General features: G+C 37.6%; 1 protein-coding gene across 1 annotated transcript in view; it reads left to right on the top strand.

The window, feature by feature from the left end:
- LOC127644735 (solute carrier family 22 member 23-like) overlaps positions 1-25,020 on the top strand; it is a 66,035-nt gene that overhangs the window by 16,166 nt on the left and 24,849 nt on the right. Inside the window, exons 2-3 of the mRNA XM_052128075.1 lie at positions 11,328-11,431; positions 11,633-11,787. Coding sequence (XP_051984035.1) covers positions 11,328-11,431; positions 11,633-11,787 — 259 coding nt within the window. The remainder of the gene's footprint in view (positions 1-11,327; positions 11,432-11,632; positions 11,788-25,020) is intronic.

A 25,020-nucleotide genomic window follows, 5' to 3' on the forward strand; every position in this document is an offset into this window, starting at 1 on the left:
CAATTAAAGCAATTCATTGCACGATTTTCATAGTTAATCGCAATTAATCGAACATTTCGAAAGTACTTAAATTTGTCTCCATATACTTCTTTTCCTGTCAAAATGCGCTTAGTTCCTTCTTAGAAAAGAAAACAAGACTGTAAGTTACAGCAGTGTTTTATTAACATTTTCCAAACATAGACAGAACATAAACAGACATGCACTAAAATAGCTCCAATTGAAGTAACTTTAAATGTTTCCCAAACTCCAAGTGGGAGGTTGACTAATTGAAAGAACTACTCCCATGACAAGTATTGACTAGTGACTAGTCCCGTATTCATTGCAATGTGCATTAAATCTGTTAAACTCTCATCCTGTATTAACATTGTATATCCTGTACAATATTACTCTTGGTTATTCACTTTGCTACAGCAATCGTGAAGTCGCATTCACATGATTCACACAGTTTATAACTCCACATGTCAGAAGCACTGCTGAGAATGTCTTGTTTTGCTTTTAGCTCTGTGTAATAGGGTTCAATGGAAAGGAGGCGGAAACCAGACGAAACATCATCAGGGCAGCTTCCTGTAGCTCTCTCTCTGCCGAACTGCCGCAGCACTTTGCGTTTATCTCTCTCCTCGGACGATTAGCCCGAGTGGTGCCGGGCATGCATAGCCACGGCCCAGCCCTGCCCTCCTCATTGTCTCACACTGGCACTGCGTGTTTAATTCTTTATCCTGTCTGGTAAGATAGAAGCACAGCATGGTGTCAATGAAACGCTGAACGTCTAGTGGCATTTCCGGAACATGAAGATGCCACTAGACGCTGATAATAGACGACCTAATACCATTGCATTAGCAACAGTCACTACCATCGTGAAGAGAGGCAAAGCATGTATACATCAGTCTTTTCACTCATTTTGTCTTACCCTGTCAATATGTGATTTCTTTTAGATTTAATTTGGAACTGGTAAAGAGTTTGGTTTGAAGTTCAGCAGGACTCGACATTAACGTGTGTCTGGGACAAGTGGATTTTTGAGAGGTCAAGTAAAAGAGAAAAGTAGCCTGAATGACAATAACGAAAAAATAACCAGCTATATTTTAGCCAAGGCCTTATAACAAAGTTCTTATTCTGCTATTGAAAATAATACAGGGTGCGTAATTTTTTATTTCGCTAGCGATCTAGTAATAGCTGTGCGCTAGCACAGAACACTTGTAAAGCAGATACGTGCCTGAACGATCAAATGCATTTAAAAATTCTGCCAAAAGGCCCATCTTGGTGAGATTTGTATCGAAGTATCAGACTTGTAAGTGTTAATGCAACCTAATAGTTATAGTTGCTGCTGTTGTTAATATTAATCAAAGAACCATAACATGAAAAAGAGAAAACCACTCAATGTTCTTGACTGAATAACTTTATTAGCTTTAAAAGGTATTCATGTATTATACATTATAAAGTGAAGACCAGTAGTAATTAGGCTCTATGTTTTCTGAATGTTTACTTGAATACTTATTATGTGTTGTGATAAGCTGGTATCAAGACTTGTCAAATTTCACTAACAACTAGAGAAATGTTGGTATTGTTAATGTATATATATATTGTGATGTATATACAGTGCGGTGCAAACGTTTTAGGCACTTTTGAAAAATGTTGTATAGTGAGGATGTCTTCAAATATTATGACAGATGTTCCAAGCATCTTGGAGAATTGGCCACAGTTCTTCTATTTCGGCTGTCTCAATGGCCTTGCTTTTCTTTCAGTACCATATGAAACATTATATAACTACCATATGACAATAACCTCCTCCTCTACCAAGTACAGTTTACATTCCTGTCCCGGAGAGTCGAGTTGATTGCAGAGCTGTATAATTAGCATGGCCGTTTCTAAGCATATGGGGCCCTAAGCAAAATCCTACTTGAAGGCCACCCGCAATAATATTGTTTACTACTTTGACATTTGGGAGTCCAGCTATACGACCCACATTAGGGTCATTCCTGGGATACGGTAATATTTCAACTTGGACGTTTTTTTTTCGCGACTACATTCAATTAATTGTCTGAAGACGCTGTTGAAGTCAGCAGAATGATGTCACTTCTGATTAATAATGTCACTGATTCATTTCAGGTCTGGAAATGGTTGGTGTGACGAGGTTGAGTTCAGACTTTTTGTGTAAAACATCTTTCTCAGCAAAGGAACACAAATAAATGTTTATATTAATGATAAAAATTATAGACAGTGTACACTTTTTATCATTCTTTTTATCATTCCTGTGTTTTCTTGAAATCCTGGAGAAAAGGGAAACATTTTAATGTTTTATTTGTGTTTACAGTAATTAGTCTCACTTAGCACTGAGCAGAATGTGTGGTATCTTATTTCAGCATGACTTTGAGCTACCTAGTTTTGTATTTCAGTGAATTTGTGTGTGTTGAGTGACCTGTGACTCCAGCAAAGCGTGTTTGCAGAAAGAATGAGATTTGTACTATGTCGTAGTAATGCACCATTACAAGCACAAGACAATGGGCCCTTTCTGCCTCTCCCTTGTTTCACAAAAACAATTCCCCCTTCACACAATCTCTCTCTCTCTCTCTCTCTCTCTCTCTCACACTCTTTCTTTCTCTCGATCTCTCTTTTTCCTCGTTCTCTCTCTGCCCCACTCAAGCTGAAACTGTGTTCAACAAGTGGGCACATTCCAAATCCCACACACGGTACGTCAGTCCGAGGATCTGAACTATCCCCTCATCTTTGTGTCATTGTTTAGCGCTAGTAAAAAAATGACATCTCTTCACCAGAATATGTTGTGGGTGGGTGCCAGAATGAGCCGTAAAACTATATTAAGATATTTTAGGTGAAAACTGTGTAATGGGTTAGAAAAATAATAGCATATCTCTCCACATATGACCATAGAATTGAGGTATCAATCATGTCCGTAGCATGAACAATGAGTTATGTGCTTAAGTATAACACTTGCTGTACAGGATTGACACTATGTTTAAATGCACATATCTTAAAAATGCATAAAGGCGTTTGCACGATTTCTGGCGTACTTCTACACATTTTACCCCTTTAATAAATGTTAGATCTTTATACATATATATATTACAGTATATGATGGTATATAAACGGCAAGATATTGTTATGGATGGTTTGCATGAGATACTGGAGGTATATTCCTGTGTTTGCACAGCACCTGTAATTCTGGACCATTTTATCAGTGACCACATTGAGAAATATTTCAAGCACTTGTGGCCAGATCCGTTTGGCTGCCAGAGATATTGCATGTGCCTCTGCCATTCAATGAAAGTGAATGGGAACCAGGGCCACCAAGCTCCAAAAAGGGCAATTAGGCACCATAAAAGCATCATAAAAATAGTCCATTCGACTTCTTGGTCACCATGCCATTTTATTGTAAGGAAAAGAACAGCTCGGACATTCTTCATAATTAAGTCATTTTGTGTTCCATAGAGGAAAGAATGTCACATGAGTTTTACTCGTGTCATCTTGGACTTACAGGGACACCTAGTGGTGTGGATGCAGTTTTCAGTTACAGATGCCATTGTAGAAATTCACGGTTCACAATCAAGTCATGATTAAGTCGCTTCTAATAACAAGACTGTTACTGAGATGAAGCGAGTAGTATTTGGATGGTCATGTGATTCTAAAATGTCAGCTTCCATGTGGAGACCTTCTTCACACTAGCACCATCTTTGATTTTGAATGGGAATGACAATGAGGCTGTGAGGGATAGACTTACAGTCTCTTCAATGGGCTTTGCTGAAAGTTAAAGTGTTTTTGGATCGTTCCTGGATAAAACATTGATAAAATATCTGTCCAAGAACATTCAGTATACAATGAAATCCAGACAACATGAATTATGGGAAATCAGATGTGATCTAGGAGCTTTATACAGCTTTATGTAAGTCATTCCTATTAAAAATCAAAGATGGCGCTAGTTTGAATAAGGTCTATAAGGTTACTGATATGACACATGAGTCCTCATCTCAGAGTGGTCATGATTTTTATACATGTTTCAAAAAAATATAATAAATTTCTTTAGGAGTAAAACTTTTTTAATGGGGGAAAGAAATCACTGATTGCACCTTTAATTACACTGGAAGATGAATGTGTTGAATTTAGGCATCTTTGATAATCTTGGTCTCGTCTGTAATGAAATTTAGCGTTGCTGGCTTTTATCACATACATGCGTGTGCACTTTATTACTCTTTATGACTTGTTTATCTCTCTACGTCAGACAAGTGTCTATCACTTCCTCTGCTTTCATTATGTGGCTCTCGCTCTCATTATGTTCTTTCCTCCCAATTATACAGCAATAAAGGCTGTTAAAGCGATGGCTGCGTTTATGTGCCGGCTCTCACACTGATATACTGTTGCTAGGCAATATCTATGCGGCAGTCTCTCTCTTTCTCTCTCTCTCTCGCTTTTTATTGACTGACTGGTGCTCACTCTTTTCTGCGTGCCCTCCCTTTTGCTCTATTCAGATACACATAAAGTGTTTGTGTGTAAGACAGTGAAAAGGTGATGGTTCAAGCATACAAGCCCTCCGTCATCATATATTACTTACAAGATCCGCTTGTGAAAAATGATTCTCTCAGTTTACCTTGCTTAAGGTAATAGTGATAGTCTCTTATTTTTTTGTTGTGGACTAATGCCATTAGACTCTGTGGCACAGATATCACAATCTCTTATACAAATACTTCCTCACAAAATATGAACATGATGAAACAAGCTGAAATGTGATGCTCGTTTAAATGGAGTACATTCATGTCATAGCCAGTTAGCATTGTTGTCTTTATGTTGTTAGAGCACTGGTTTCTGTGTGACTGCATGTTTGTCTCTATGGTTGCCAGGCAACACTGAACACTTCGGTACTGAAGCGTGAGTGACAGGTAAAGCATGTGATGGCCGTGGCTTAATTATCACGCAAAAGAGGAAGCAAGATCCTGTAGTACTGTACAGCAGTTTCTGTTGAGTCTATGGAATTGTAGCAGAAACCCTGGAAATGTTAGGACTCATGCAGTCTTTCATCAACTGAAAAACCCAGTTCAATAAATAATAATATAACATGCGATATCTGTGCTGGTTTAAAGGGACAGTTCACGCAAAAATGAAAATTCTCTCATCATTTACTTACCCTCATGCCATCAAAGAAGTGTGACTTTCTTTCTTTTGCAGGACACAAATAAAGATTTTTAGAAGAATATTTCAGCTCTGTAGGTCCAAACAATGCAAGTGAATGGTGACCAAAACTTTAAAGCTCCAAATGACACAAAGGCATCATAAAAGTAATCCACAAGACTGCAGTGTTTAATCTATATCTTCAGAAGTGATATGAATATTAAAGTCCTTTTCGCTAGAAATTCTTCTCCCTGCCCAGTAGGAGGCGATATGCGTGAATAATAGAAGAATGTTAAAGTTAGAGAATGTGGAGACTGACAGAGTAGGGAGAAAAATGTATAGGGAAAAAAGGACTTAAATATTGATCTGTTTCTCACCCACACCTATCATATCACTTCAGAAGACATGGATTTTACCACTGGAATCTTAAGGCAAATTTACAGTATACTTACTGGGTGAACAGTCTACAAATGATTATGAAATGCAGCGATGTTTTTGTTCTGCCAGTCGGTTCGTTTGGTGATATTTCACCTGTTTGCGCATATCTCTGAAATTCTTGACCTAGGAGAACTCTGCTGGCCGAAGAGCATTGATGATTGGTAAATCTTATTGTGGGTGTGGTTTGAACGTGACATGTTTTTATTTGCAATCGCCCGTGCCAGCTGAGGAGTTGTAACCTATGTTACTGTTTTTAAAATGGATAACTTTGTAGCCTGTCTCTTTTTATATGATTATCAGCACAAACTCCACAAAGACAGCATGGCCATGACAAATGTGTGGAGTGAGATTGGAGTTTTTATGAACTCTGATCAGATAACTTGTCGCCAAAAGTGAAAGGGGCTCTGTGACAAGTTTAATAAAGCAAAGAATTGATGCAGCACTAACAGCACCGAGCAACGGAGAGAAAAACCCACATTATTGGCATACTTGCGTGGCTGGAACAGTATGTTAAACAGTGACATCAGCATCAACTAACTAATATTACAATGACACTTTGCATACTGTAAATGCTGGCTTTGTTCGACTAGGCTTTTTTAGTTCCTCCAGGAGAAAGAAATTGGCTTCTTCCATAGTATAAATTATATTATATTATGAGGCTTTCTATGGACCAAAAGAGCTGAAATAATCTTCTAATAATCCTCTTCTAAAGGGACAATCCCCCCGGAGCAACCTGGAGTTAAGTGCCTTGCTCAAAGACACAATGGTGGTGGTCATGGGGATCGAACCAGCGACCTTCTCATTAACAGTTATGTGCTTTAGACCACTACGCCACCACCACTACCATTAACATTAGTAACATTATATGTATATCTACACCCATGCAAACATCCCACTCATTATTTTCACACACAAATGAGTTTGTGATTTTGGCACTAATGTTTGCCAGAAGTTTGCAGATCTTTGCCGGTAGTGGTAAACCTGCAGCTGACCTTTGGCAATAATTAAGAGTTTACTGCAAAGCTCGTTTACATGTGGCATTTTAAAGAGCCGATTCAAGTGCCTGCAGTGGTGGTATGGTATTGTGCTTTGTGCAGTCCAACTGTAAAATGTAAATCTAAAGAAGATATAAATATACTCTATGCAAATGGTATTCAGCACAAATTGTTTGGGTGTGTTTGTTCTGTATCCTGATTAGTGGAATTCCTTTATTGAATCAGACGCTAAAACACTGTCAGCTTGTGCAAACAAATGACGCTATCAGTGAGCAAAAATTATTCTTGGTAAATTCCCCACATAAAGTTTTCTTGTGTGATTTCTAAATTCACTTGTCTTGGAAGTGTTATGTACCACTATCTTTTATTTATTCTTATAAATATGGGGCAGCTGTGGCTCAGTTGGTACAGTGGGTCGGCCACTAATCGCAGGATTGGTGGTTTGAATCCGGCCCACATGACCCCACATGCCGAAGTGTCCTTGGACAAGACACTGAACCCCAAGTTGCTCCCAATGGCAGGCTTGTATGGGAGCTCTGCCGCCATTGCTGTATGAATGTGTGAATGAGTCACAGTGTAAAGTGCTTTGAATACCGTTAAGGTTAAAATGGCGCTATATAAGTGCAGACCATTTATAGTTTACTCTGTTTATTAAACATTTGTTGAACATAAAAGATTACAGGATGTCTTTTGAATTTCAACAGATTACTCATGGTGAATTAGCAGTGCATAGTAAATTGATTTGAACCTTTAGAGTTGTGCAATGTGGTTTTGGTAGCCAGTGGTTTTCAGATAGAAAAGGGGATATGGTGTAAAGCATGATTGACCTTTTTTTCTTCAAACTGCTCTGCCAGCATTTGCGGTAGAACAAATCACAAAGCCCTGTGATTTTTCAGTATGTAGTAGTGTTGAATTGCCTTTACAATATTTCATATCTTAACCTTGAAATACATGGGTGTTTCTCAAACATTATAACAGGCATCAGGTGTTTAGTGACCCGGCACATATAGCTATCACAAATGAATCTACAATATGCACTGAAATATACAATGGAAGTTTACAATGCATGGTCACACTTTATATTAGGTGTCTTTAACTACTATATACAATGCATTCAGAAAGTATTCAGACCCCTTCATTTTGTTATGTTGCAGCCTTGTGCTAAAATGCTTTAAAAAATCACATCAATCTACACTCCATACCACATAATGACAAAGCAAATCCCAGATTTATGATAACTTGGAAAATTTATTAAAAATAAAAAACTTAAATATCATATTGACATAAGTATTCAGAATCTTAACTCAGTACTTAGTTGAAGCACGTTTGGCTGCGATTACAACCTCAAGTCTTTTTGGGTATGATGCGACAAGTGTTGCACACCTGGATTTGGGGATTTTCTGCCATTCTTCTCTGTAGATCCTCTCAAGCTTGAGATGGGCAGTTTCAGGCCTTTCCAGAGATTCAACTTGGGTTGAAGTCCAGCTCCGTCTCGGCCACTCAAGGACATTCCCAGAGTTGTCGCTAAGCCACTCTTGTGTTGTCTTGGCTGTGTGCTTGGGATCATTGTCCTGTTGGAAGGTGAACATTCTCCCAGTCTGAGGTTCCAAGAGCTCTGGACCAGGTTTATATAATATCTCTATATTATGCTGCGTTCAGATTTCCTTCCACCCTGAGCAGTCCCTAGTCCCTGCTGCTGAAAAACACCCACACAATATGAAGCAGGTGGACTCCAATCAAAGTGTAGAAGCATCTCAAAGATGATCCAGAGTAATGGGATGCCCCTGAGCTAAATTTCAATTGTCATAGCAAAAGGTCTGAATACTTATGTCAGTGTGATATTTCAGTTTTTTATTTTTAATAAATTTGCTTTTATAAAATTGCTTTGTCATTATGGGGTATGGAGTGCAGAAAATTAAGGAGACTGAATAATTTCTGAATGCACTATACTCACAAAATTCTCAAGATTTACATTTGCCGCTACTGAGATTGAGGTTGGGTAGGTTTAGGAGTAGGGTTGGGGTTAGATTTTAGAGTTAGGTTTGAGGGTAAGGCTTGGTTTAGGGTTAGCTTTAGGGCTATAGGTAAGGTTAACAGTGTAATTACAGATGTAATTAAATGCAGGTACTTCAAATTTAAGTGCAATGCAACAACGTATAATGGATGTACATAATAAGTAATATGGCTGCGTTCAACTTAAAATTTGTATTCCCCCTGTAACTTCCCTTCATCTTATGGACTCGGATGTACGTCATCACGAATGCCCACTACTGGTGGAACACATGCAATGAATTGAAATGGAATGGCCTCAGCACTTGATTACTTGGTGCTCGTTCTCACACTTGCAATAGGACTGATTTCATTTTGTGGAATTATTTGGTGATTTTTGCACCTGAGAAAACAACTTGTTCAGAGATTGATGAAATCACAGGTTCAGGTAAAGTTTAGTTGTAATTTCAGAGGTTTATAGATACAGTTGCAGTCTGTTACATACACTTAGGTTGAAGTAATTAAAACAAATGTTTTAACCAATCCACAGATTTCATATTAGCAAACTATAGTTTTGGCAAGTCGTTTAGGACATCTATTTTGTGCATGACATGAGTAATTTTTCCAACCTTTGGTTACAGACAGATTGTTTCACTTTTAATTGACTATATCACAATTATAGTGGGTCAGACGTTTACATACACTAAGTTAACTGTGCCTTTAAGCACTTTGAAAAATTCCAGAAAATAATATCAAACCTTTACACAATTAGCTTATGATATGCTGACTGGCTAATTGGAGTCAATGTACCTGTGGGTGTATTTTAAGACCTACCTTCAAACTCAGTGCTTCTTTGCTTGACATCATGGGAAAATCAAAAGAAATCAGCCAATACCTCAGAAAAATATTGTGGACCTCCACAAGTCTGGATCATCCTTGGGAGCAATTTCTAAATGCCTGAAGGTACCACGTTCATCTGTACAAACAATAATACGCAAGTACAAACACCATGGGACCACACAGCCATCATACCACGCAGCATGGAGACACATTCTGTCTCCTAGAGATGAACGTAGTTTGGTGCGAAAAATGCAAATCAGTCCCAGAAAAACAGCAAAGGACCTTGTGAAGATGCTGGAGGAAACAGGTAGACAAGTATCTATATCCACAGTAAAATGAGTCCCATATCAACATAACCTGAAAAGCTGCTGAGCAAGGAAGAAAGCACTGCTCCAAAACCACCATAAAAAAAAAGCCAGATTACGGTTTGCAAGTGCACATGGGGACAAATATCTTACTTTTTGGAGAAATGTCCTCTGGTCTGATGAAACAAAAATTTAACTGTTTGGCCATAATGACCATCGTTATGCTTGGAGGAAAAAGGGTGAGGCTTGAAAGCCGAAGGACACCATCCTAACCTTGAAGCATGGGGGTGGCAGCATCATGTTGTGGAGGTGCTTTGCTGCAGGAGGGACTGGTGCACTAAACAAAATAGATGGCATCACGAGGAAGGAAATGTATGTTGATATATTGAAGCAAAATCTCAAGACATCAGCCAGAAAGTTAAAGCTCAGTCGCAAATGGGTCTTCCAAATGGACAATATCCCCAAGCATACCTCCAAAGTTGTGGCAAAATGACTTAAGTCAAAGTATTGGAGTGGCCATCACAAAGCCCTGACCTCAATCTGATTTGTGAGTAGAATCTAATTTGAGGGTAGAACTGGAAAAACGTGTGCGAGCAAGGAGGCCTACAAGCCTGACTCAGTTCCACCAGATCTGTCTGGAGGAATGGGCCAAAATTATGAGAAACTTGTGGAAGGCTTCCCAAAACGTTTGACCCAAGTTAAACAATGCTACCAAATACTAACAAAGTGTATGTTAACATCTCACCCACTGGTAATGTTATGAAATAAATAAAAGCTGAATTAAATAATTCTCTCTACTATTATTCTGACATTTCACATTCTTAAAATAAAGTAGTGATCCTAACTGACAGGGAATTGTTTCTACAATTAAATGTCAGGAATTGTGGAAAAACTAGTTTAAATGTATTTGGCTGAGGTGTATGTAAACCTCTGATTACACTGCAAATCTTGTCTCGTATAAATATAAAACTTTTATTTTTTTTATTTTTTTATATTTTCAAATGTCAGTTTTACACAAATGAAAAAAGTAACATTGCAATAATGTGTAGTTTATGACTGTGTCAGTTTAAGATATCTACAAGTATTATGCATTTAAATCCCAACATATCTCATCTAAACTGCTAAATCTTAATTTACATAACTTCACATACAGCTCTACACATTCCTGTCATATCACTCACTAGAGTTGTGTGGGGTGGGGGTTGATGAATTGCAATCTGCTGTGACATTACCATTGATTTGCATTTTGAGTTATGGAGCTATGGGTTGGGGAGCTTCCTGAAGTGTACATCTGAGTAAGCTCGCTCCCTCGGTCAAAATTAAGTGGTTAAGGGGCTATAAGCAGAAACTTCCTTTGCTCACTTAACCAACTGGAACAGACTTCCAAAATAGTTGTTGGGATTCCCCCAAGGGGAAGTGTTTAGGGGAGCCTACACACTAAATAATCAAGAAATAAAGAAAAATATATGTTTGCAATTTATATCTTGTTGATGTTGAGGAATACTAAAGAGATGGGGCATCTAAAAAAAGGATGAGGTAAAGGGGGGGAAAGGGTTATATGATCTTGTTTGTTCAACTAGTGACAGAAAAGGTTAAAATAAGTTAATTTATGCATCAATAATAGGAAAATGTATTTCTGTCTCTGCAGTGGAACCTTGTATGTGACTCGGCCTGGATTGTTCATATCGCCAAATTCTCCCTGCTGGTGGGCTCCATCTTTGGGTACTTGGTGTTGGGAGTTCTGGCTGATTGGTATGTCTCAATTTATACATTTTTCATAATGTTGAATCAAAACAAATGCTTGTAGAGTTATTTATGCATTTAAGAGTAATGTTTTTATTAGTATAATGCAGCTCAAAGTATAGAACATATTGTAAGTTGGCCTTAAATTATATTTGTGGTAAAAGCTCTTTCATTAAATGTTTTTTGCTGTTTGTTTTTTCAAACATCCAGGTTTGGCCGGCACCCAGTCCTGATCATCTCAGTCTTCTTCATGTTGGTATTCGGCATGACAGTGGCCTTCTCCGTCAATGTCCCAATGTTCAGCACCCTACGCTTCTTTGAGGGGTTTTGCTTGGCAGGGATCACACTCTCTCTCTATGCTCTGAGTGAGTAATACTGAAAGCTGTTTGAAAACATTGTTTTGTGATTTCGTTCGGTGGCACTAGTGGCGCAGGAATTACACACTTCGGCTTGAAAGGTGCACTCAGTAGAAAAATAGAAGGGAAGCTCGCACACAATGTGTAGAAAAAGTCTTAAAATGTTTTTGTTTATTGAAAGGCCAAAAAGTGCAAAAGGTCTATTGTTAACGGGACACTGATGATGATGTAAATCGAAAACGTTTTGTCTTTGCACAGAGCACTTTTTGCACTTTTTGGCCTCTCAATAAACACATTTTTTTTAAGACTTTTATTATTATAAGCCCTTTCAGTATTTGGTACGGACGTCTACAGCTTTTGTTCTGCCATTGGTTTACTACACATAAAGACATTATGAAAATTATGCACTCTGAAATTAGATGAAGACTCCAGTCATTAGTCAGTAACCCAATAAAAACTGTTTCAATTTACATGGAGCGGGTCACCCCCTCATAGGCGCTGCCATGATAACCTGTGTCATGCAGTTGACTGAGTTACTACCACTAATAATGACAATAATAATAACATGTTTACTTTATATAGCACTTTCATGCCAATTCTCAAACAAGTACATGTAAACAAAACAAGCAAACTTTGGGGTGTTCGCTGGCCTTTTCTGCATATTGCGGCGCCGTTTTGTGGTCCATTCTGCAGAACGCGGTGGTTCATTTTAGCTTACCGTGGCCCATTCGGCCTGTTTCACGGCTGACCCACCAGCCCGCTCGGTTCTCCCAATGACCAGCCTGCCCGTGATCGGCCCACCTGGAAAATGGTATGCCAGATTACCAGTCCAGCCCTGGTCCAGAGTGATGGTATCAGCTGGAGTGTGATCCAACAGACAGTCCAAACAGAATGAGTGCAATTGAAATTATAAAATGTCCAAACAAGAGGGAGTCATGAAACAAACCGCTAAGTTCTGCAACTCTCACGGCACCGATAATGGATAAACGGCACGATATCAAACACTAAACGCGAGCACAATGTGGTCTACAGCTGGTAGAGAGCTCGCAATTGAATCTTGCGTGTACGGTCACAATCCAGTGTGCAACAATACATGATTACCGGTAGTTTGGATTAAATCCAAGAATGTCCATAAAAGGGATGTGTGTAGAATGAGATGGAGAAAAACACAGACTGAAAGTAACAAAACAGAAAATAAACATATTCAGTTTAAAGCGGCAGCACTTAGTAAGCAAACTTCCAGTATGCATGACGCTGGGTGCCAGTATAGAGTCCAAAACCACAAGTACTACTGGAACTGATGGGACGTGTAAGAGGCAGTTAAAGTCTTAGAGAGTACACCTTTAATATATGGACAATAATGCAGAGTGCATTTGAACTCACCACTCAATTTTTTTGTGTGCAGAGAGCATTCTCGTAAATCAAACTGTGCAGAGATTTAATCAAAATCAATCTGAGTGCCGCATAAAAACTATTGACAAGACAGATTTGGCCCACTGGCTGCTGGCTGATGAAACTTGCTTGAAATGACTGCATCCCATGTGTTTGTAATGGATTTATGCAACCTAAAAGCCAGAGCATGAAGTAGTCTAGTTGTAGTTTCTGTTATATAATTCATAAAACAAAGCAGAATATTCAATTCTACTTGTGGATATCAAGTTAACTTGCTACAAAGCACATTCATTAAAATTCTGCCAACCTCTTTGGAAAATCCAGTGATTAGTTCTTCAAAACTCTTATGGGTCTTTTCCACTGCACTGCATGGTATGGCTCAACTTGACTTGACTTGACTCTGCTCGCTTTTTGGGGGTTTTCCACTGTGGTAGTACCTGGTACCTGGAATTTTTTTAGGACCACCTCGGTCGAGGTTCCAAGCGAGCCGAGCCGATACCTAATGTGATGTCAAAACCCTGCAGATCACTGATTTGTCAGAGAGAATCGTCACTACCAGCGTCATAGCTATAAGCTAGATGGCAGGTTAGCTTACCCTCGTGCAACGTCTTTGAGCTAACACAGTGATGTCCTCGTCTGCGCTTTGGTGTATGATTTCCCAAACTCTCCTGTTTTGTCTTGCTGTCATCAGCCTCTTTTGAAACACATCGCACATTTGTTGTGTGTTTGTGTTGCGTTTAAAATTATGTCACGGCAGAAGAGGTGGCGCAGCTATGCCGATCAGCCTATAATCCCACCCACGTTGAGGCTGCACTAAACTGCAAGCTCAGAGAATTAAAGCAAGCAGAGTCGAGTCGAACCCTAACGTGATGTAGAAAGTGTATCAACTGGTACCTTTTAAACATGTCTTTGTTTCCTGGCAGACATGTTGTGTTGTGTGAAGCCTGCCAATTGGGTTTGAGCTTGCCAGATTGAGAAAGTTCTTCCTGATTTTGTGTTCAATGCACATCAGACGGTCAGTCTGAGGTAGTTCCCCATGCACTGATGCCCGTATTTAACTACGAGCTTCTGTCTTTCTACTGCTGCCACAATGTGCTACAAATGGCCCAAGCTGTTCTCTTTATAATGTGGGTCATGTTTTGAAACCGAGAAAAAGGATCATGGTGTTATGTGTACAAAATTTTAGTCTACTGCCACATTTAATCAAAATCTTGCTCTTTGAAAGTGCCTTGATGTGAAATGCCCTCATACTCAGCTGGTTTGAGGGTTTGATAGTTTAATGTCATTCCTGGTGTTATTTCTCAAGTGTTCTTCATTAGAAAGTCCTCACTGTGCTATTGGACAGGCAATGGTTGTTGTTTTGCTCCCTTTATTAATGGATGGCTTTCTTTATTGATCCATTGGAGGCTGTTTTCAGGCAGATTAACTGGATATAAATTATTCACTTCTCTCACATAAAGGTCTCCCCCTCAGAATGTCAGACAAGCTTGTTGGGGTATCATAACTTTATTGCACTGCCTTCTCACTTCATTACAGTCATTCAGATGGATTATCCATAGAGTAGCAGTGACCTTCTCCATGTTTAATAGTGAAGATATTTTCTAATGAGTGATAATCCTCATTGAATGGCTGCTGGCATGATAACAGCCCCGCCAATAATAGACCGTGCCACCAATGCCCCGTATGAAGGCCTGATTGCCCCCTAAAACCAGCTGCATGCAGTAATTGCCTTACGGTGTGTTGGGGCCCTTTCTGTCCTTGTCATAGTAATTTACTCCACCCCATCTACTTTGAAAAGCCACCCCAGCACTCCCAATAATAAACCCGGTCTGGACTATTGGTGTGCATCAGATGGGCAGGGTTACATAGATACAGTAGGAAAAAGAGACGTCTGTGGAGAGAAGACAAAGAGGCAAAGAAAGATATGTCTCTTGTTTAGTCAATACCATTTGAAATTTAAGGATGATACATGTCATTAATTTATAATTCCCAGTTTAATATGCAGCATCAACAATACTTAAAGGGATAGTTCATCCAAAAGTTAAAATCACCCAAAACACTTTGTAAAACCAGGTGTAAACAGGCTCTATTTATAAACTATCTGCAATATTTTTTGGTATTCAGTTAGAAGGTTTTGGTGTAAGATGTTTGTAATCAGATGTTGGCATCTTTTACTTGTTTTTAACCTCAGTTGGATGACCCCTCAACTTTTGCGACAGGCTTGTAAACTGCCAGACCACAAATATTACATTGCATGCAAACGTTATATCAACACTCTGAGTGGATCTCTAAATCCTAGTCTACCACACACTATACAGGACTTATACAACAAGGTACAAGAGGTTATATTGTAAATAGAGTACTTGCAATACAATAAAGAGCATTATCATGCACAACACACAATGAGTATATTGACAATATGTCATGTTGTTGAGTGTTTTTATAAACCAGTAAATACATAATTGTAAGAATATTATAAATGTCCTTTTTTATATTTGAATTAAATACATTCTTTTTATCGCAATGTAAACACTATAATAACAACACGGTATAAAGTATTTATAAAGCATTAGTTTATAGTTAATTAGTTCAATTAACATGAATAATTCATTAATAAAATGGGTTGGGAGGGTTACTTATGAAATGTATTCCACTACAGATGTAATTTTTAATGTATTCTGTTAGATTACTCAAAGTCAGTAATGTAATCTAAATACTTTGGATTACTTCTTCAGCACTGGTAGATTTTTTTCACTTGTTTTGACTATAAAAACTCAAATTGGACTAAATATTAAATGAAACAAATGACAATAAAATGCAAAGTAATCTCTTCATTAATCAAAATACTTTTTGAATGTAACTGTATTCTAATTACCAGTTATATTAATTGCAACTGTAATTTTTGGTAATTAAATACGTAATCCCGTTACATGTATTCCGTTACTCCCCAACCCTGTATATAAATTAATTACAAATAGTATGTTATTCATTTATATTTTCTGTTGCAAATGATGTATTCTTTTTTTAGCAAAAAAATATACAAGGATTTTGATTTTGTTCTGTTTTATCCTTATTAAACAACTTTTTAACCATATCTAACTTTCATATCATATCATAATATTGATCACCACAAACATTGATTTCTACTTGCCCCTCCTTTTCTTAAAAAAACTCAAATCTGTTACAGTGGGGCACTTACAATAGAAGTGAATGGGGGCCAACCCGTAAACATTAAAATACTCAATTTTTTTAATGTATAGCCACAAGACTATGATTTTAGTGTGATAAAATCACTTACTAACCTTTTCTTTGTAAAGTTTGTTAAGCCAAATTTGCATAAACCCTAAAATGACTGTAAAACTCATGATTTAAACAACTTGACAGCTCAACTAATACATCAGAATGCAAGTGCTTTTAGAAAATTATACGCTTCACATTTCTACCTTTTTAAACCCTCCAAAATTTGGCCCCACCCATTTCTATTATCAAGTTCATAAACATACATCCAATTCCTTACATAGATAAATGCATATATACTTCATTTATTAACTATGAATTTATGCCTTCTAAATGTTCTCAAACACTGTTTTACCACTGGTTTGCATCAACTAAAATACCAAAAATCAGTTAGAAATGATTAACAAGTTGTTAACTAAGCATAAAAAGCCATTATCAAACTGCTAATATATGAACTTATTAAACAATAATAAATCGTTTGCGACACTGATCAAAAAACATACTATTTGTCTGAAACCTAGTATTGTATTAATAATGTAGGAACAATCATTTATAAATCATCAATAAAGTACACAGTACAAACTAATGGTTTATAAATACTTTATACCATGTAGTCATTATAAAGTGTTACCATAATATTTTTAGAAATATTGAGGATGCAGATTTCCATCAAAACGTTCAATAAATATCATCCATTAGAAGAGATAGTCCCTGACTAATGTTAATAGTTGGCTTGTATGTGTTCTGCACAGTGAGATGGTTTCATGTTGGGAATTTAAGCTAAGCTAGAACTGTATATAGACCTTATTCACGCTAGCACCATCTTTGATTTTGAATGGAAATGAAAATGAGGCTGTGAGGGATAGACTTACAGTCTCTTCAATGGGCTTTACTGAAAGTTAAAGTGTTTTTGGATCGTTCCGTGGATAAAACATTGATAAAATATCTGTCCAAGAACATTCAGTATACAATGAACTCAAGACAACATGAGCTGTGGGAAATCAGATGCGATCTAGGAGCTTTTTGATACCGTTCGTGCCATTGAAGAGACAGTAAGTCTATCCCTCACAGCCTCGATGTCATTCCCATTCAAAATCAAAGATGGCGCTAGCATGAAAAGGTCTGTTAACCAATCAGCAGGGTTCATGGTCATGGAAAACTTGTCCTGGAGATGTCATATAAATTATTTATATTTTGCAAAATCATGGACAAATGGAAAAGTTTCGGAAGTGACTGTCAATTTTTAGTTATTGTTAACTGTAAAACATTTAATCGGCTAGAAATGAGTGCAATCTCTCTAAAAATGATTGGAAAATTCATGGAAATTCATTGGTCAAAAGGTGTGGTAACCTTGAATCAGCATCCAGGACCAGAAATATCCATTTATATAATAATATTTCTGCACACATGCACACCCAAAAGGCAAAGTGTGTCAATACATATATAAATCACTACAATTATGATTGTTCATTTCTAATCATGAATTGTTTTGTACAGCTGACCAAATGTCATACAAAACCCAATGCGGTTTGACATGGAAATGCGTGACATTTAGTGAATGTTCGGCTTGTTGAAGTTAGCAGGTTACTGAACTCAGATATGGTGGTTTTTCCACTGTAGTTTCTTGTGTACTGTTTACCTTTGCTTCCTGACATTTGCACACACACACACACACACACACACACACACACACACACACACACACACACATGTTGTGTTTCCATGTTTTATGGGGACTTTCCATAGACATAATGGTTTTTATACTGTACAAACTTTATATTCTATCCCCTAAACCTAACCCTACCCCTAAACCTAAACCTCACAGAAAACTTTCTGCATTTTTACATTTTCAAAAAACATAATTTAGTATGATTTATAAGCTGTTTTCCTCATGGGGACCGACAAAATGTCCCCACAAGGTCAAAAATTTCGGGTTTTACTATCCTTATGGGGACATTTGGTCCCCACAAAGTGATAAATACACGCTCACACATACACACACACACACACACACACACACACACACACACACACACACACACACACACACACACACACACACACACACACACACACACACACTATTATGGTTCTGTCTCTCTTATGTACACATACATCTGAAATATAATGACAGGCAAACATCATTCTACCTTTAGTAATTTTCCATCATCAAACCTGTACATTTCCAGGCATCAGAGGAGGGAGTGCCAAAGAGTCAGTTCTGATTAAAGACAGACAAACGCTGAATAAAAGTTACAAATTTAATAATTCTATAAAGATGAATTGAGTTGGGTGGGTTACTTGTATTCCAGTGCAAATTACAAATTACTTCTAAAAATGAGCTTTTTATTTAATTTAAAGGCCACTTATGCAAATAAAGACGAGAGAAAACCAATATCAGTGCCATGGCCTGCATTGGTTTTACAGCTAAATTATTTTATTGTAAGAAATTACAAAATCTTGTAAAATCCTGGCAGTGTAGATAATTTATTAATGTCTTATTCAAGACAGCAAACAATGTTAACTGTAAAATGGCAATTTTTTTTTTTCACTTCAAAAAGAAAAGTGTAGTGGCCATTTCAATAGTGTGCAATGAGTTGGTTGGGAAACATATCAGTGGTTTGAGCATGTCTGACTAGTGGCCATTTTTACTAAATGTACAGTATCAGTAATGGACCCTTTTCACCGACTGTGATGACTCGTTTCTGCCTTATTTAGCAGCATAAATTTAGCATCTAATCTCTTTTAGATTGTAAAAGTTTTCATTATTTAGTGTACATTTAAAACATTACACTTTGTATTATATTAAACTTGAATTAGTGTTTAGCACTAGGGCTGGGTATCGTTCCCAAAAATTTAATATCGATACCGATATCTTGACTTCGATACCGGTTCCTAAATGATACTTTTTCTGATACCAATTTTATGAAATCCATTTTTAACAAGATTATAAACATTACACATTACCTCAAAAAAAACTTTGGTTTTTATTTTTTCAGTTTGTTGACCCTTTTAACTCATCTCCTGAGCCTTCTGGTCTCCTCATGCCAGGGTCGGAAGCGGCAGAGGCTATAACAATAATGTGAAAAGGAAAAAAACAAACCAAGAAAGCTAAACTGTTAATTCAGCCAACCCTACGGATAAGTACGGTTTAAAAAGATAACTAGTTTAAACTTGATCAGTTACTGTCAACCATAAACCATTTTTAGCATCGATTTAGCTAGCTATTTATAGCCATACATCCAAACAATATCTAACCTTACATAGGTCCCAGTTTATAGTGTCACCGTGCACAGAAACATTAATTTAACAAGTACACAAGCACGTACCACTACAAGTTAGCCGATTTTGTTTGTTGGTTTGTTTGCTAAACGTTAACCTTACCTGTTGACTGCACCGGCTCGGTCTTCTTGCAGTCGAAGACAGAGCAACTTTCTGCTCTTAAGTTTATTCTGTGCACTGTCAAGTGCTTCATCAGATTTGTCGTGTTGCCGGTCTTGGCAGCAATTATCTTGTCGCAAATATTGCATCTCGTGCTGTTGGCATCGAGCCTGGTGAAATGTAGCCACACTTTTGATTTTTTCCACATATTTTACATCTATGGGGGTCGAGACGCGTAACCAGCGTAAACTAGTGTTTTTCCTTGATGCCTAAACACAGCCAATCACCAGCACTTTTAGATTTGGGCACTTCTAGCATGCTACATACTTATCACTGACGTTGACAAGATTAACCCCTTAGGTATAGAAGTTTGGTACCGAACGACAAGACATTTTTTGATACTCGATAGTGTAGAGGCAATTCGGTCGGTGCCTAAAATGTATCGAACTCGATACCCAGCCCTAGTTACCACAGATTCGATGAGGTTTCTAATACAGTTGCTGAAAGAGTGACAGTAAATTTGCCATCATCTCTCTGACTGTCTTTGGAAAGTTGTGGAAACTTAATAGTGCCATTTTTCTTTTGATGTTGGAGCAAATGGTTAAGCAAAAAGTATATTTGCCTTGATCTCCCATTTCCCATATGTGTGAAAAGGTTCCATCTGATTATGCCTATTTGAAAGATCCGGTAACTGTACCAGAATAAAGTTAGCTTTTTTTTTAACCCTGATTACATAACGCTGAGTCATGTGTTATGTTTCTGCCAAACCTGACAGTTACTACTGTTTAGAATGAGAGTTATATACTTGTTGGAAGAAAAATAATTTCAGTGTGAACTGTAGGCCTGTAGGTCAATGGACGGTTTAATGTTATTTTGAAAGCTGTCTCTTCATGGTCTCTTGTCAATGGTGGCTTAATGTGACCAAAACTATATAATGACTGTGATCATGTGTCCAAGCATGATGGTGTGACAGCAGTGATTAAATCCTGATGACTACTGTGTATCAGACCAACTGTGGCTGTCTGTAAATGAGCTGTCACTGTGAGCTGTAATGAGTAAGAATACATAAAGGATTTTCAATGAAAGAGAAAATTCCCTAAAATAACAACGGAATGATGGATACATAACAAAATGTCTTACAAAGTAAATCAATGAATTATTTGTTTTCATATAATAAAACCTAAAGTATTGGATTGGTATGGTCACTTATAAAAAATGTTTTTTTGGTCATGCTATGAAAATACCATGGTGTTCCTTGGAGTATCATGTAAACAACATGGTATGGAAATATGGAAATCATACATCAACTCTTCTATTTAACTGACCTATCAGAAAATGTGTTTAGCTGTGCCAAATATATATGCAGGAAACATTAGTATGTGTTGGGGATTGTTAGGAGAAACTGATTGGAATTTCTGGCAAAATACATTTGAACTGTTGACATTATGGCAGCCCAGTTTAGGCATATCATAGTTTTTTACTTCTAGGCTCCGTGTTCTAGGGTCCGGGTATTGATACAGATTTCCCGATTTGATTCATTATGTTCAACAAGCTCTCTATTCGATTACGATTTCAGTTTGTTTTGGTTCGATCATGAGTCATTTGTGTATATTTCGTCACGTGTGAAAAAAATTCTGTCTCAGTTGCTGTTGTAAACTATACAGGAATTCTTCAAACTTGGTTCATTATGGAAATTTTGCAACAGGACACCAAGTATACAGTTCAATTGCAATTTATTTAACAGATAAAATAATCAATATAACCAAATTTGAAACAAACTTTAACTTCAAGTAAAAATTAATCTTGGGATGTTAAGAAGGTTCAAATAAAGATCCCGATTAATCAGAAAATTGATATTGTACACAGCCCTACTGTTTACATCTGGTAATAAGACACATTTTGGGTGGTCCGATCATAAATGGACAGGCATGAAGCATTGCAGTTTTACTGGTCATAACAATAGTCTACTGTCACCACTTGTGTTCGGACTGCAAGATAGAATCTCAGATTTTGCGACCACTCTCACTGGTTAAGAACAAGTTATAATAATAATAACTAAACAGCACTGAATAAAACTTAGGCTGTCAATCTATTACAATTTTTAAACAAATGATTTACATGACATGCCAGTTACTTAATCAGATTAATCACATTTATAAAAATGTGCCTAAATAAAGATAATTCAATGTAAATATTACATTATTGTGCAAATAAAGATAAATATTATAAATATAAAATGTATATTATTTTCAGAATGCAATATACACTCATTGATCACCTGTACACCTACCTACATATTGATGCAATTATCTAATCAGCCAATTGTGTGGCAGCAGTGCAATGCATAAAATCATGCAGATACAGGTCAGGAGCTTCAGTTAATGTTCACATCAACCATCAGAATGGGGAAAAATGTGATCTCAGTGATTCTGACCGTGACACGATTGTTGGTGCCAGTTGGGTTGGTTTGAGTATTTCTGTAACTGCTGATCTCCTGGGCTTTTCATGCACAACAGTCTCTGGAGTGTATGGAGAATGGTGCGAAAAACAAAAACAACCAGTAAGTGGCAGTTCTGTGGACGGAAACGCCTTGTTGATGAGAGAGGTCAACAGAGAATTGCCAGATTGGTTCAAGCTGACAGAAAGGCTACGGTAACTCGGATAACCGCTCTGTACAATTGTAGTGATCAGAATAGCATCATAAATGTCAAGTTTTTAGAATGCTGTGTCAAGTTCCCAACATTCTGTTGTTCTTCGTCCAGCTGTCAAGAACACGTCCTGTGTGACTGGCTCTCATTCTATTGCTGCCCTACTTTTGAGGTTTGTTGAGGCGCGCTGACTGCCCCCTGCTGACACGACTCATAAAAACACAAATGTATTTGTTCTTCATGCATGAATTGCTCCGATGGAAGGAAAATATTAACTTTTATTACGGAATGAAAGGAGGCATATATAATATAATGAATCACACTAAATGATCACGTCATATAGACAGGATACAATATGTTTGTTTCCCTGTTATTCAAATTCTTTGTTATTCTCTGAAAATCTTCCCCTTCCATTAGGGCTGCAATGGTACATATATCCATGCATGTATGGTACACGCAGTCACATGAATGATTGCATGTCTTAGCATGCGTGAAACCAATATTAAAACAACATATAACGGACAACACAAACCACATAGAACTAAAATGAAAAAAGATAGCGGAGCAACACGGGACCGCACGGACCACACTAGAAACCATGGATAAGTTAAATGCATGTGAAGTTTATGTGGACAGTTCTCATCAAAGTGCGCGCTGGCCTGGCGGCTTTCACTTTTGTGCGGTGTCTCCATGTTTTTATCCACGTCTCCCGCTGAACGCGCTTAGATGCGATTTTACAAAATGGAACAGCCTTTCTGTGCAAGTTAGTCTTGCCACGGCATTCAAGCAGCCTCAAGCTGCAAGCTCAGAAAGGGATAGAGCGATAACAAATGTCATAGGAGGATTTATTGCTCCAGATATGTGACCATACTCAGTCGTTGAGAACACAGGATTTAAGCATCTGCTTAATGTGCTTGAGCCCCTACAAGAACGCATTTCAGCAATTCTGTAGTGTCCGCTCTATATAAACAAGCTCACACTGTAATTGTCCAGCAGGGGACATTGTCAGTGCTAACAGATACGCCCTCTCCTCTGATAATGTGGATATTCTGATATATCCCGAAAAATAAAACTTGAAAATTTTGTGAGAAGTACAAGTGGTGAGCTGAACGGCAAAAGACAGAAATCTGCACTGCTAAAGTCTTAATGTTGTTACATTTATTGCAATTGCACTTTTTCTTTTTACTGTTATTATTATTTATATTTTTGCATATAAGAGGCTCTTAAGATTTGTATTGTAATGTCATTGAAGATATATGTATAAATGAGCCTTCCCAATAAGAATTGTTGCCCATCAGACACTGTGTTTTCAAAATAAATCATTTAAAGGAAGATTCTTTGTTTTCCCTGCTGTAATGAAACCGCGCTGAACCGCGACTCCAAAACAGATGTGCGCACCAAACTGTGAATTTTGTGTACTGTTGCAGCCCTACTTACCACCATAGTGCTCAGAGCTCATTATTTAGGTTATAAACAGTTCTTCGTTGTTAATGAGCTGTATCTTGGGTACTGTAAATACGCAAGTTTGAAAAGACTCAAGAGACCGTGATGATTTATGCCACTCTTCGGTACTGGGGCAATGTATGGTTAGTAACCTAAAGAACAGATGACAAATGAGAATTGTAAAATTTCTCTGTCCTACACATATATTCACTAGGATTTTAGAAAACAATATCAGTGGACAGGCAAGGCAGTAAACATACTTTCATTCTCTTGGCCATGGCAGAACATCAACTGCTCACTTTACAGATATCTTCAACAAACATACACGCACACAATGTCTGCATAACAAGAGTCAGCAGCCCACTTGCTCTTGTGCAACTCACTGGAACCAAGGTTGTGCGTGACTCAGCAATGCAAAGACACACAAATGTGTGTTGAGTGATTGAATTCGGCTTTTGCTTTGTTGGGTCTGTTCCTGTCCTGTGATCTGTAGTACACGTGTTCTGCTAATAGTGCTGGATGTCAGGCTTTGTCATGGTCTTCCCCTGCAGTGCGGAGCAATCGAACACGCTCTCTGAGGCTCAACAAACTGCTCTCTCGAGTCTCTGAACTCATCTTGTCAGTTTTGCATACATGAGCAGTTAGGAAACACCTCTCACTGGGCGCGTCTCACTAGCATAGCGAATGAACTCTCCATGGAAAGAAACTAAACAGATTGTTTTGTCTTTTCAGAGTTCATTGTATGTTTTCAGCTTACATCAAAACATATATTAACATATTTTAACATACAATGGTAATACTATGATGTTGTTGTTGTTGTTTTCTTTAAAAAAAAAAAAATTATCTTGAACATGTAACTTGGAGTGCCATGTAAATCTCATGGTACATGAATAGGTTATTCAATCAGTGTCATTGTATCAAGTACTGTGGGAATACCATCTGATACATCACTTTACCATGGTGAGACAACAATACTTATTTTGAGAGGAAGTCAATACAATATAAAACATGTTTATGTATAGTTCTGACTGTTTCAGCCTTGTCCCAGAACCAGGCATTAATATGAATCTATATATTAAATAATATATTTAAATATGAAACTAAATTACATATAAAAATGCAAATTAAACCTCTGTTTAAA

This window comes from Xyrauchen texanus, chromosome 6 (assembly GCF_025860055.1).
Source record: "Xyrauchen texanus isolate HMW12.3.18 chromosome 6, RBS_HiC_50CHRs, whole genome shotgun sequence".
In the NCBI taxonomy this organism is placed as follows: Eukaryota; Metazoa; Chordata; class Actinopteri; order Cypriniformes; family Catostomidae; genus Xyrauchen; species Xyrauchen texanus.